General features: G+C 40.9%; 1 protein-coding gene and 1 long non-coding RNA gene across 2 annotated transcripts; both read right to left on the minus strand.

Annotated features, from left to right (window-relative positions):
- Positions 1-1,864: 1,864 nt before the first annotated feature.
- LOC131250617 (uncharacterized protein PB18E9.04c-like) lies at positions 1,865-5,641 on the minus strand. The gene is made up of 3 exons (XM_058250904.1): positions 5,414-5,641; positions 3,899-4,015; positions 1,865-2,071 (listed from the first exon to the last, which is right to left on the minus strand). Exons 1-3 carry the CDS (start codon positions 5,639-5,641, stop codon positions 1,865-1,867), a joined length of 552 nt encoding a protein of 183 aa, XP_058106887.1.
- Positions 5,642-13,244: 7,603 nt separating this feature from the next.
- Positions 13,245-14,029, minus strand: LOC131252045 (uncharacterized). Its single transcript, XR_009174123.1, has 2 exons — positions 13,853-14,029; positions 13,245-13,757 (listed from the first exon to the last, which is right to left on the minus strand). It is a non-coding gene; the product is annotated as an uncharacterized LOC131252045 (long non-coding RNA).
- Positions 14,030-14,649: the final 620 nt, after the last annotated feature.

Here is a 14,649-nt window from a genome sequence, read left to right on the forward strand (position 1 = left end):
GTGTTGGTTGTTTTCTTTTCGTTGCTTATAATTTTCAAATTTTAGAAATTATTGGTGTTGTACTATTGAGTATCGCACTTTATGGATTTTTTAGGTTCTACTGGATTTTTTTTAACATACTGACTTACTTAGTATGCTACCGTACTGAGTTAACTCTGTTTAGACTTAGCACCAAATTTTTTGCATCTTATTTTTTGGATGGAAACCATCAAATAGGCGAACCAATGGAATAATGATTTGCACCACTGAAATTTTGATCATGTGGACCATAACTTAGTCCGCAACATAGAATAATGATCTCCACCGTTGAAACCATTAATCAGGACTATTCTGATAATTATTTTACTGCCAAATGGTCGTAGGATAAAATTACCATGGATAAAGGAAAAAAAATTAATATCATCCTTCATATCTTACTTCTACAAAAACAGTGGTAATTGACCATTAAAAACTCTGTGGGCCACGATGCACAAAAGAAAAATGGATGGGGTTGATACATCTAGGTATGTATGAACTTAGCAATAGTTTGGATGACAAATAAACATTATACTAAATGCAAGTGGTTGCCTTGCAACGACTATTTCCTGTGGTGTGGTGCGCTAGAGATTTGGAGTTGCTTCACTTTTGGACCCATGCTATAAAATGATCTGGCAAAACTGATGGACAACGGAGATATATAATCCGTACATGGAGGTTGGCCCCAGGGTAATGGTTTTTCAGCAAATGATTTCTTCCAAAAACCCGAAATGAACTACTACAAAGGATGGACGGAGTGGATAAAATGCATGCATCCTGGTGGACCCCATAGTGGGGAGGCCGTACAGAATCCCTGCAGGAGTAACAAGGCATGAGGGTCATCAAACAGCCGGGTGCACATTTGCCAATTCCAAACACCTATTATGGTGTATTATCCTGGAATGAAGGGGATTGAAACCTAATCCCATGTCTGTCCAAACAGGATGGATTGTTGCAATCCCTGGATTACCCTGACCGTCCAAACACGCACAGGTGGATGGATTGTTGCAATCCCTGGATTACCCTGACCGTCCAAACATGCACAGGTAATGGGCGTAGGATGAAGGAAGTCAATGGGATCAGGGACAATCCACTCCCAAGCATTAAAGAGCCTTGGGATATGTGCAATCCATCCAAAGCCAAGACAATCCCTTTCAATCCACCCGTCCAAATGGGCCCTTAGGGTCATGCGAAAACATTGATTATAGGTCGCAGGTTGCCGGAATTCGATGGGAAGGATCGCGGGAATTAACGAAACAGTACGGACTAGGATACAGGCCTTACAGCTCTCCCCACTTAATAAAAATTTCATCCTCGAAATTTAAACCACAACATAACCAATAGAGAGCTTACCAAGGGAGGGAACCACACCACTATATATATAATCAGAACACAACATACCAACATAATCAAACGTCTAAGAGATGGGGATAATGCCCACAAATCTCAAGCTCTAACTCCTAAGATGCCTCGTTCATGAACAATCTAGGAAGACGGTGTAGGGGCCAAGTCACACAAATCGTCGATGACTCCTCCTGATGTCTGAGGATCCTGCTGTTGCTGCTGCCGTTGATGGGGTCCCGGTGGTTGATACTACCGTCGCTGCTGCTACTGCTGAGGACATGGACACTCAATCCTATGGTGCCTTATCCCACCGTACCCAAAGCAAGCACCAAAGAACGGTCTAGGTGGCAGGGGCTACCGAGGGTGGGGGCACTCCTAGAAGCGGTGCCTTACCTCATCACATCTGAAGCATACACTTGAGGACTGACGTTTAGGTGGTGCAAATGCTCGAAAGGACGGGCGGTTCCTATACCTATGTGGTCATCGACATCGCTGCAGCTGGGAGCTACCAGAGGGGGGCCTTCCTCTTCCGGTCTCCTCTCTGAAGAATGGCGGTCATTGCTTGCAACATCTGCAATAGCTGGACTGCACTTACGGATAAGGTCGGTGCTACACTAGACTCAGATGGGGGTGCAGAAGTCTCAAGTGGGGGAACAGGAATCTCAGGCGAGGAAACGGAAGTCACTCGTGACACTCTCTTAGGTGTCATGTCCTACAGGAAGGAACAAGGGCCTATCATCCTTGGGCACTCACGAATGCACACATGATAGGGATCTATATCAGAAAGTTTCTAAGTTATTCAAACTCGGGGATCTAACCATTCTAAGTTTACAACAATTACACAGTGTAGTGTAACTATCAGCAGATATGTGATGTCATCCTAAGGTATTCCCAAGTTATGCTCCGATACCAACTTCTGTCACACCCCAAACTCAGAAACCGAGCTCACAAAATTTCCGATTGCCGAATCCGGTGTCAATAGCCTCCGTGGTACCCCATTTTCGGCTCTCAGCGTTCATACGCCAGATTTTGATCCTGGGATCCTATAAGGAGGATTTTTCAATATACATTTAACTCATAATAAGCATAACCACAAGTTTACTCAAGTCACAAAGGCAACATCATCATCACATATCCACCAATATAAACAGTTGAATATAGTGCTGAAAGGAAAATACATATGTCAAAAATCAAAGCTCCATAAGTCCGTTGTATGCTCCAAGCTCAATGCTGTCGCAACCTGACGCCACCTGCACGCATCTATCGTGCATAAGCTTATAGAAAGCTTAGTGAGCGGTGAAAGTGTGTGCACAAGGTAAGTGCCAAGTAAGCAATATTAGAGTAAGTGGAAGTACTGACAAGTCCATAAGTCATACAATATCAGGGTACACAATGCAAATCAGTTATGCAAATGATGAGTCAAAGCGAGCCAAATATTAGATGCCGAGGATATAATGTCATAAATCATACAATATCGAAATAAGCAAAAATATACTGGTAAGTCTATGAGTGCCATCAGCTGTACCAAGGTTATGTGATGCAAGGCGTGAGTACTAATGACCATATCAATGCAGAAACATGGCAACCCAAAATGCTAAGTATTGTAGATGCAATGTAATATGCGGTGCGAATGAAATGTCCAAGCTGGAGTGAAGTCGGGATGATAGTACGTAGTATCACAGGCTATGGGGTCCATCACAAGGGACTTCTGGCGATGGTGCGGTCGCAATGATACAAGTCTCGGATTAAGACAATTTAAATCTATGGGATACGACTTAGGGTCATGTAAAAACATTGATTATAGGTCGCAGGTTGCCGAAATTTGATGGGAAGGATCGCGGGAATTAACGAAATAGTACGGACTAGGATAGAGGCCTTACAGCTCTCCCCACCTAATAAAAATTTTGCCCTCGAAATTTAAACCACAGCATAACCAATAGAGAGCTTACCAAGGGAGGGAAACCACACCACTATATATATAATCAGAACTGAATATACCAACATAATCAAACGTCTAAGAGATGGGGATAATGCCTACAAATCTCAAGCTCTATCTCCCAAGACGCTTCCTCCATGAACAATCTATGAAGACGGTGTACGGGCCAAGTCACACGAATCGTCGATGACTCCTCCTAATGTCTGAGGATCTTACTGCTGCTGCTGCCGCTGATGGGGTCCCGATGGTTGATACTGTCGTCGCTGCTATTGCTGCTGCTGAGGACATGGACACTTACTCCTATGGTGCCCTATCCCACCAAACCCAAAGTAAGCACTAGAGAACGGTCTAGGTGGCAGGGGCTACCGAGGGTGGGGGCACTCCTAGAAGCGGTGCCCCACCTCATCACATCTGAAGCATACACTTGAGGACTGACGTTTAGGTGGTGTAAATGCTTGAAAGGACGGATGGTTCCTATACCTATGTGGTCGTCGACATCGCTGCAACTGGGAGCTACCAGAGGGGGGCCTTCCTCTTCCGGTCTCCTCTCTGAAGAATGACGGTCATTGCTTGCAACATTTGCTATAGTAGGTCCGCACTTACGGACAAGGTCGGTGTTATGCTAGACTCAGATGGCCGTGCAGAAGTCTCAGGTGGGGGAACAGGAATCTCAGATGAGGAAACGGAAGTCGCTCGTGTCACTCTCTTAGGTGCCATGTCCTACAGGAAGGAACAAGGGCCTATCATCCTTGGGCACTCACAAATGCACACATGATAGAGATCTATATTAGAAAGTTTCTAAGTTATTCAAACTCGGGGGTCTAACCATTCTAAGTTCGCAACAATCACACAGTGTAGTGTAGCTATCAGCAGATATGTGATGTTATCCTCAGGTATTCCCAAGTTATGCTTCGATACCAACTTCTATCACGCCCCAAACTCGGAAACTGAGCTCACAAAATTCTCGATCACCGAAGCCAATGTCAGCAGCCTTCGTAGTACCCCATTCTTGGCTCCCAGCGTTCATACGCCAGCTTTCGATCCTGAGATCCTACAAGGAGGATTTTTCAGTGTACATTTAACTCATAATAAGCATAACCACAAGTTTACTCAAGTTATAAAGGCAACATCATTATCACATATCCATTAATATAAACAGTTGAATACAGTGCTGAAAGGGAAATACATATGTCAAAAATCAAAGCTCCATAAGTCCGTTGCATGCTCCAAGCTCAATGCTGTTGCAACCTGACGCCACCTGCATGCATCTATCGTGCATAAGCTTATAGAAAGCTTAGTGAGTGGTGAAAGTGTGTGCACAAGGTAAGCGCCAAGTAAGCAATATTAGAGTAAGCGGAAGTATTGAGAAGTCTATGAGTCATACAATATCAGGGTACACAATGCAAATCAGTTATGCAAATGATGAGTCAAAGCGAGCCAAATATTAGATGCCGAGGATATAATGCCATAAATCATACAATATCGAAATAAGCAAAAATATATTGGTAAGTCTATGAGTGTCATTAGCCGTACCAAGGTTATGTGATGCAAGGCATAAGTACTAATGGCCATATCAATGCAGAAACATGGCAACCCAAAATGCTAAGTATTATAGATGCAATGTAATATGTGGTGTGAATGAAATGACCAAGATGGAGTGAGTCGGAAGGATAGTACGTAATATCACAGGATATGGGGTCCACCACAAGGGACTTCTGGCGATGGTGCGTTCGTAATGGTACAAGTCTCGGATTAAGACGATTTAAATCTACAGGATACGACTTAGGGTCATGCGAAAACGTTGATTATAGGTCGCAGGTTGCCAGAATTCGACGAGAAGGATCGTGGGAATTGACGGAATAGTACAGACTAGGATACAGGCCTTACCGCTCTCCTTACCTAATAAAAATTTTATCCTTAAAATTTAAACCACAACATAACCAATACAGAGCTTACCAAGGGAGGGAAACCACACCATTATATATATAATTAGAACACAACATACCAACATAATCAAACGTCTAAGAGATGGGGATAATGCCCAAAAATCTCAAGCTCTAACTCCCAAGACGCCTCGTTCATGAACAATCTAGGAAGACGGTGTAGGGGCCAAGTCACACGAATTGTCAATGACTCCTCCTGATGTCCAAGGATCCTGTTGCTGCTGCTGCCGCCGATGGGGTCCCGGTGGTTGATACTGTCATCACTGCTGCTGCTGCTAAGGACATGGACACTCACTCCTATGGTGCCCTCTCCCACCGCACCTAAAGCAAGCACCAGAGAACGGTCTGGGTGGCAGGGGCTACCGAGGGTGGGGGCACTCCGAGAAGCGGTGTCCCACCTCATCACATCTGAAGCATACACTTGAGGACTAATGTTTAGGTGGTGTAAATGCTTGAAAGGACGGACGGTTCCTATGCCTATGTGGTCGTCAACATCACTGCAGCTGGGAGCTACCAGAAGGGGGCCTTCCTCTTCCGGTCTCCTCTCTGAAGAATGACTGTCATTTCTTGCAACATTTGCTATAGCAGGTCCTCACTTACGGACACAGTCGGTGCTAAGCTAGACTCGGATGGGGGTGCAGAAGTCTCAGGTGGGGGAACAGGAATCTCAGGCGAGGAAAGAAGTACCCTCAGATCCTTGTGGAGTATGAGAAGGTACTAATTTTGAGGATAAAATTTTTCTTTAAGGGGGGTAGATTGTAACATCCTAGAAAATTTTATGCAAGGACCTGAGCACCACCTCAATCAGGTTTCTCTTGGGACTCAAGCCTTTAGAAGTTAAATGTGAATTAACTAGCGTTAAACTCGATTGCCTGTGAAATTAGCATCAATCACTTTAAATTTGATCTGCAAGGCCCAAAACCTGTAGAATCATTAGCGCTATGTTATCCTGAAATCTAGGATTCAATGCTAAATTCAATTGCTCTCGGGAGTACTTAGAAACTTTGTATCGGACCTGAACCGCGCATCGAAAGTCCAATAGCGATGATCTTAAATAATTATGATCACCTTGTTGGGCTTGACAATCACCTCAAAAATCAAGTCCAGATGATGTCCTGAGACAATTTCCTTAAGTCCGAAGTAAAGAGTGTGAGAAAGGCGAAATTATTTAGAAATTAAATATGAATTTAAGAAATCTAAGTCGTGTCGCTTACATGCCGATTTTATGCATTCTGACCGTCAGAATCTGACCTAAATTTACCCTTGGATCAGGGAAGATGGCTCAGACATGTCAAAGTGCCATTGGACCTGATCGAGTTTCGGTGACCGTAGAGTTGAAACTGGTCCACCACGGCTGATCTGTAAATTCGATCGCTACAAAAACTCAGCCTGACCTAGATCCATGGTCAATGAGCTTAAGTCCGACCGCACGTAGAAAAGGGACCACCAGAAGTGCTCCGTTGGACCGAAATAGACCCGAATTGGTTATAACCTAAGTATACCTTGGCCCTAGGGCTATTTTCATCAATATTAGGCCTATATAAAGACCTTAAAGCCTTACTCTCAAATTCCATATGAATTTTCTAAACCCTAGCTAAGAGAGAGAGAGAGAGAGGAAAAGAGAGAGAAAGTGAGAGAGAAGTTGGTGAATCATCTTGAGATTCTTCCCTGTTACTCTGCGTACCTAAACCATCGCATCTGAATCATTATTCCGGCGATTCTAAGTTCATTCTTGGGTAAGTCAATCAAACCCTAGCCTATTTTAGAGCTTAGAATAGTCTAAGTGTTGATGTAGCTCATTTTATTCGTGCCTTAGGTTATCTAGTTGCCGTTGACGAAGACTTATCGTCTGAATCAGATTTTTTATGCACTTTCTGGTTTAAGGTGTGGACTATATTCGTATATGTTATGGTTTTTAAGGCTTTCAATGTCGGTTAATGGTTTAATATTGTTGTGGGTGAAATTTCACATGCCAAATGCGATGTTTGTATTGCGTTTCTGATATATATGAACTATATTGAGATTTGTGTATTCCATGTATATGTAGAAAGTATCGTATACGTATGAAATACGAGCATGTGTTTGCCATGATTAATTATCGCATGTTTGTGCTAGTTGTATGTGTAACAACTCCTTGGCAAGAGGAATTGTCCTAGGGTGAGTTATCACCAACATACGTCATGTACGTTGGAATATGTAGCCAAGTATTTGTAAAAATGTCTGAATGATTAAGTGTGTCATATATTGTACTTTTATGGGCGTTGAGAAGAGATTCTCAACTATCTTAATGATTTATATGATTTCCTCCATGCAATCTATATTCTGTCTGTTTAACTTAGACGTTACTTACGTGTGAATTCATGTTAAGTTGATATTCAACAAATGCTCGCATGCTTGTATGATTGGAATTGTTGATCCATTAATGTTCTGAATTGCTGGTATGAATATCTGTTATACTTGAATGTATTTGGGACTATGAAATAGTCTAGGGAATCGGTAACAAACCTTGAGTTCGTGGCGGAGGTTGTTTTCACCATGTAGGACATGTTTGACGAACTCGAGTCGTATTAGGGTTGTCAGCAGTGGTTTGGCCACACGGAGTGTTTGCGCACGCTATGTCATTCAACTCAACGTGCACTCATGCTAGTCGAGCTTGTTAAGTAACCTGATTGTCCCGGTGGATGTTCACCATGTATGGACGCTACTGTTTGAATCTAGGGTACCAAACTTACCAGTGCAATCCTGTTAACTATGGTACCTCAATCCGCAAAGACTCATGAGCCGGGCATGGTGGTATGGGACACCGTGGTCGAGCTACCGGCCTACGCTGGGGTGATGAGCCTCCCCGTAGTGACCAGTGAGTAATTCATACTCGTGAGCCGATTATGGTGGTATGGGACACTATATTCATGCTGTCGACCTACATTGATTGGTGACGAGCCCTTTGTAGTGACCTCGAGCATACCTTGATAGTGCATTGAGGCGACGAGCCTTAGGGTAGTAACTAAGGTATGATAGGCATGCATTGATTAGTGATGAGCCCTTTGCAGCGACCTAGAACCATAATATCGTATGAGATTGTCTAGGATTGACGACCCTAGAATGGATCGCCGTTTGGAAATTGATATGAGGAAGGTACCTTAGCTTCCCAATCCTGTTGTTTGAAAGGGACTAATAATAACTTGGTAATCATGTTCATGCACCGCATTGCATGTGCTTTGGCATCGTGGAGCACTGCGGGAGGTTTTCATGCATACCGTAAGATGAAGACACTAAGGGAGTGCAGGCGGGAGTATGCATCATTTCTGCATACATCCTTGCATTAACAAGAGTAATTAGGACATGTTTGATTATATTGCCTTATCATTACTGCTTAATTGAATTGATAATATGTTAACTTTTACTGTATAGTTCTACTAAGTTGAACACTCACTCCCACATTCTGGGATGGTGTTTCAATACCAACCAGACTCTATCTTAGATGTAGACGATGATGCGACCCCCAAGGCAGAGCAAGAGTATGAGGATGACAAGGACGCATTTTCTTTTATGCAGTTCTTAGGCGGGTTCATTTGAGCCGTGTCCTGAGCTACGGGGATTATGGGTTTATTTTGTAATGGATGATTTCATTTTGATACTTATATTTTGAAACAAACACTTGTAATTATGACCTGGCAGAGCATACATATCTCAAGGACTTATATAGATATACATATATGTTCTTTAGTCTTCTACTTGCAGATTTCACCTATCCCTGGATTATGTTTGTAGTTTGGCTTAATCTACTCCATGTTTTATGCACTCATACAGACAACATATATCCATCATTGCATATGTTGCATAAGTGATGTTTTGAAACTCGGGAGCTGAGTTATGCTCAACCCCCGAATTTCAGGGCGTTACACACATGCAAGAACTCGATAATTTATAAGGACAGGATGAAGGTATTCAATGACAAGAACATCCTTAGGAAATCATTCTTGATTGGTTAAAAAGTCCTTTTGTATAATTCTCGGTTACATCTTTTTTTAGGTAAACTCGGATCTCATTGGAGTGATCCTTTCACTGTTACTAATGTCTATCCTCATGGGGCCATCGAGATAAAGAATCCGAATAATGACAATGCTTTTAAAGTAAATGGACATCGGTTAAAACCATTTGTTGACAAATTTGATTCAAAGGACATGTCTATACTTAAGACTGATCCTATGTACTAGGATTGATCTCCTAGTCTGTTGGAGGTATAGTTAGGTTTATCACTTTCATAGGACTAGGGTAGTTTGCTTCTGTTGTTTAGAATAGTTTGCTTATACTCTGTTAAGTCTTATTTTGTGCTAACCCATTTTATACAATTATCCATGGAAAAGCTTCAAATTTCCTTCTTCTAGGTACTATCTTTCCATCACTATTCCCTTTCTTTTCATTGCCTCATATGCATTTCATGCTCATTTCTTTTACATTGAGGATAGTGTAGATTTTAGGTTGAGGATGAAGGATTAGGAAAACTAATCAATGTTTTCTTAGTTTTGAGCAAAAAAATTTGAAAATTTTCAATGTTTCACATTGGAACTTGTTTGGAAGTGATAGTTTGTGCAATTGAGAATGCTTTAAGTGGGATAATAAGATGAAGATTGAATCTTGAACTGTTCACCCAAGTAAATTATCACCTTAGCTTCTTGAATGATTAAGAAATTTGTAAATCATGATATTTAAACCACAAAACACTTCAAGTAGCTTTCTTGGGATATGCTAGGGTTTCTAATGGTTAGTATGTGAATCATCGATAGATGTGGAGAATTGAGTATGAAGAATTCTATCCGCCTTAAAAAAATTTTTTTAATGAAAAACCAGTTAAAAAATAGGAGATCGACAAAAAGGCCATGAAAAGAATGAAAAAATGATAACATCTATAAGGAGAATGAAAAAGGTCTCTAAAAAGGATGAATTGTCTAAAAAAGAGTGAATAAGAGTAGCCGTCGATATAAAATCAAAAACTAGATAAAGAAGAAAAAAGGAGGTATGTTCAGAATCAGTACTTGATTTTTTGACTTATTTTGGTATGATGAACATGACTGATATTGTGAAACACTAGTATTCTCATGGGAAGTAAGTTGACATTCATTGGAAAAACAGGATACATGAACTGATAAAGAACCTATTCAATTAATTGCTAGGTGATTCAGCTCTTGGATTTTATAATCTCACCTTCTTGTCTTGACCCCACGCATTCATACTTAATTGCACAAAGGATTGATTTCTTAAAACATGGTTTGGACATTGAGCATTAAGGTTTAACCTATGTATCTGGGTGCACGCGTAGAGGCATGATTAGTTCCACGAATCTCACTGCACTGACCATAGTAAACTCCTTCTTGTTTTATCGAAATGAAGGTCTGTTTTGAACGACCTGGTACAACATCACATTTGACACCTGAGGAAGGTACAACCCAACTATGAAGTACATCAGCAGGTGTTACAATCATACATAGATGAGTTTTGGCTAGTACAACCATTCTATTGTCCACTTCTAATAAACGTGATTGACCAAATTCTGGATCATCTTCTATTTACGCATATTTTTGCTTGAGACTAGTAAAATCCTAGTTGGGGATTGTGTTAAGGGTCAAATATTGCATATTATCCCCCATTTATTACATGGTTTTATGAACATGATAATGCTTAATTTCCTATTTTACTCATGTTTGTGTTGCCAAGTGAATTTAAGAGCTTGGATTGGAAAGAATGCTAAAAGCATGGATTTAATGCTCAAGAATTGCCAAGGCAAAGAATAAATCTTTGGAGACCAGGATTGAAGATTCCAAGACTCCAAGATCTAAGAAAACCAATGTCATGCCCCAAACTTGGAAATCGGGCTCACGAAATTCCTAATCGCCCAATCCAGTGCCGACAGCCTCCGTAGTACCCCATTCTCGACTTCCAGTGCCCATATGTCAGATTCCGATCCTGGGATCCTACAAGGAGGAATTTTGAACATACATTTACCTCGTAAGAAGCATAAACACAAGTTTACCCAAGTCACAAAGGCAACATCATCATCAAATATCCACTAATATCAAAACTTTCAAGTACAATGCATAAAAGGAAATACAATAACAATATCGGAAGCTCCAGAAGTCCGTTGCACGCTCCAAGATCAATCCTGCTGCAACCTAAAGCCACCTGCACGCATCTATCATGCATAAGCTTATAGAAAACTTAGACGGTGGTGTAAGTGTATGCGTAAGATAAGTGTCAAGCACACAATATATCAGAGCAAGTGGAAATACTAACAAGTCCATAAAATATCATCAACCTTATCCATGATATGCAATATAAAGACATAATAAGCTAATGACATATACTGAAAAAGTAATGTAGGTCGACTATGCAATGTGGAGATATAATGAGCCAAATATCAAATACCGAGGATGCAAAACAATATACAATTCTTAAGAGCAACGAATACCACCAGCCTCATCTAAGCCATATAAATGTAAAAAAATAGCAACTTAAAATGTCATATGCTGCGGATGTAATGCAATATATGATGCAAATGAAATGACCAAGCTGGAGTGTGAAGTCGGGATGATAGTACGTAGTATCGCAGACTATGGGGTCTATCATAAGAGACTTCTATCCAAACTAGTCTCATACCTAAATTTGGATAGTCAGACTGAATGTGGTAAACTCCAGATCTTAGGTTAGTTGTGCGCCCCAACCAAAATCCTTGCCATTACAAAGGTACACATAACAATTAGTTGCACACCACCAGCCCGAGTGGATAACGAATGAATAAATGAATGGTTAAAATGCTTGCATGTAACTCCTTCTCAATAAGTCCACATATCAATACTATACATCTCTAGGATCATCATCGGGGTTTAGTACACTCTAAGCTAGCATCTGCCCTAACCGGCCGCGTAGCCTAGCAAGTGGAAAAGACCTCACTACCCGCCTGCCAGTAGTATATCAATGCCTACCCGACTCATCGATAGCGAACCAATTTGGGAGCTAATCAAACTCAGCATAGCTTACAGCCCCCTCACTCGGGCGGATAAGACCACACCCCCTCCCAATCGACCACGACACAGTGAGAGACATGGCTTACTAGTATTCGGCACTCGGGCGCTTATGTATCCACTTGGTCTAGACATTGGAGAGTCTCATGGCCATAGAAGTTTAGGGACTTTTACCTAGGGACATCCAAAGTATCCATATGCTCGAATCAAACATTTCCAGTGTCCCATCTAGCCATCTATGACATGCCTATGGAGGCTACGACCCTGATGTCACTATGGCGTATAGTAATCACAACACAATGCAAGATGCATGAGTCATACAATCTAGTCATGCATCAATCATGTCCATATCGTGCACTTATCACTACCAGAAAACTGGGCAGAGGCTACGGATAAAAACCGTAGCTAAAGGCCTATGGCTACGGTTAAAGTCCGTAGCACGACCGTAGCCATTGGTGCCGTAGCCATAGGTCTAAAAGCTATGGCTACGGATTAAATCCGTAGCCATATAAACAATGGATACGGATTAAATCCGTAGCCATTGCCTCTGTTACACTAAGGTATCTACAGCTACAGATTATATCTATAGCTAAAAGTTGAGCGAGAACCGTAGCAATAGGCTTAAATCAGCAATAACTACGGTTTTTAGATAAAAGGCTACGGTTAATATCTGTAGCTATTTAAACATAGGTACGGATAAAATCCGTAGCAATATTTTCCGTAGCTCAAAATTATATACAGCTACGGATTATATCTGTAGCTAAAAGTAGAATGAGAACCATAGCAAAAGGCTAAAATTAGGAAGAGCTACGGTTTTAGATAAACAGCTATGGTTAATAGCCGTAGCGAATGCCTGTTGTTAATAAAATATTTAAATAGTAATGGCAGCTCTTACCATCATAGTAGTACACCCTGATAACTCATATAAGCTAATATAGATAAATACTTCATGGCTAAATCATTCAATCAAACACAATCATTTATTCATTCAATCATATACAATCATTCATTTCCATTCACAAAAGTACAATGCCAACATAATAGTTATATGTCTATTTAAAGTTCTCATTAACAACAAGATCCAATGCCTTCTCGCAGCCAAATAGCTTCTCAACAATCGCAAGTGAAAACTCCATGGATGTGCATCTACTAGTTATTAATTTGCCATCAACTAACACCCTATTCATAGCTTCGCTTTGATCCAAAAGCTCACTGCACATGGCTGAAAATCAATTTCATCATACAAAATGGAAGAAATTGCATGTTATGACATTATACGTAAGAGGCTGAAAATGTGTTTGTGTGTGTTTTGAAGATTGAGCTGAAAATTCAATGGACCCACTTGAACAATGAACACTCTGAGGATTGTGCCTCTGAGGCCAACCCCAACAGATGCGATCGCCATGACAGCCGGACCAATGAGAAACCTCACAACCAATCCGTATGCGGCGAGTTTAGTCCCACAGGTTATGATTCTTGGCTGCAAGGCCATGAACAGTCCTAAAAATTCAAAAAATTCAAAAGCAGTTCAAGTCAATTCAAAACACTTGAAAAACAAGGACTAAGAATTATGATGAGCATATCAATGATCTTACCGAGATTGAACATGGCCATCCCAAGACCTGCATTCGACAAGATCGTGACAGAATTTTCCATGATTTGAGGCTTCTTAACACCCCGTCTACAATAAGAAAGATGTTAGAAGAAAATCAGATTCACATGGAAAGAGCAGCACATCTAAAATTCAAATCTCAGTCGGAAAAAAAGAAAACTATAATTCCAAATACCCACTTCCAGTTTATGAAGAAAGACCAAAGATCATATTGAAATCCATCGCTCTCCTCGAGGACCTGAAATTCCAAACCCCCAACCTCAAATTCAAGAAAAAAGAGCACAAGAACAACGCTAGTTTGTAACCCTCTCTGCAAATCTGCAAAACCATTCACCAACTATTCTATACAATAGCAACTGCTCAACTAAACCCTTCATACCCCAACAACTCTTCCACACACTTCAAAAATTTGCTACCATTATTCTATACAACAACAACATTAAGATATATTTAAACAACAACTGTCAGTTTGGAACAACAACTTCCATTGTTCCATTGTTCCTTAAAAAATCTGCAAAAGGATTTTCAATGGTATTTAATGTATAGAAAATCTGCTACCATTGTTGTGTGGAAAAGGCTTTTTGAAGGAACAATGGTAGCTAACATTCGGCAAAAGGATTGTCAGTTATACAACAATGGAACAATCCTCTATGAAATTTCACAAACAACCAAGTGCTTCTCTCATTATACACATACAATTACAAAGTAGACATGATTCCTTGAGAGAATTCACAGAGGACAATGGCTACATATTAGACATAGATTCCTTGATTTCTTCCA

The sequence above is a fragment of the Magnolia sinica genome, chromosome 7 (genome assembly GCF_029962835.1).
Source record: "Magnolia sinica isolate HGM2019 chromosome 7, MsV1, whole genome shotgun sequence".
In the NCBI taxonomy this organism is placed as follows: Eukaryota; Viridiplantae; Streptophyta; class Magnoliopsida; order Magnoliales; family Magnoliaceae; genus Magnolia; species Magnolia sinica.

Excerpts from the sequence above, each read along its gene's own strand:
- LOC131250617 (XM_058250904.1), bottom strand. The coding sequence starts at position 5,641 with ATGAGGTGGGACACCGCTTCTCGGAGTGCCCCCACCCTCGGTAGCCCC. Across the intron at positions 4,016-5,413 it reads AGGAGTCATTGACAATTCGT|GACATGGCACCTAAGAGAGT; the intron begins GTGACTTGGCCC and ends TCCTTCCTGTAG. Across the intron at positions 2,072-3,898 it reads GCATAACACCGACCTTGTCC|GACATGACACCTAAGAGAGT; the intron begins GTAAGTGCGGAC and ends TCCTTCCTGTAG.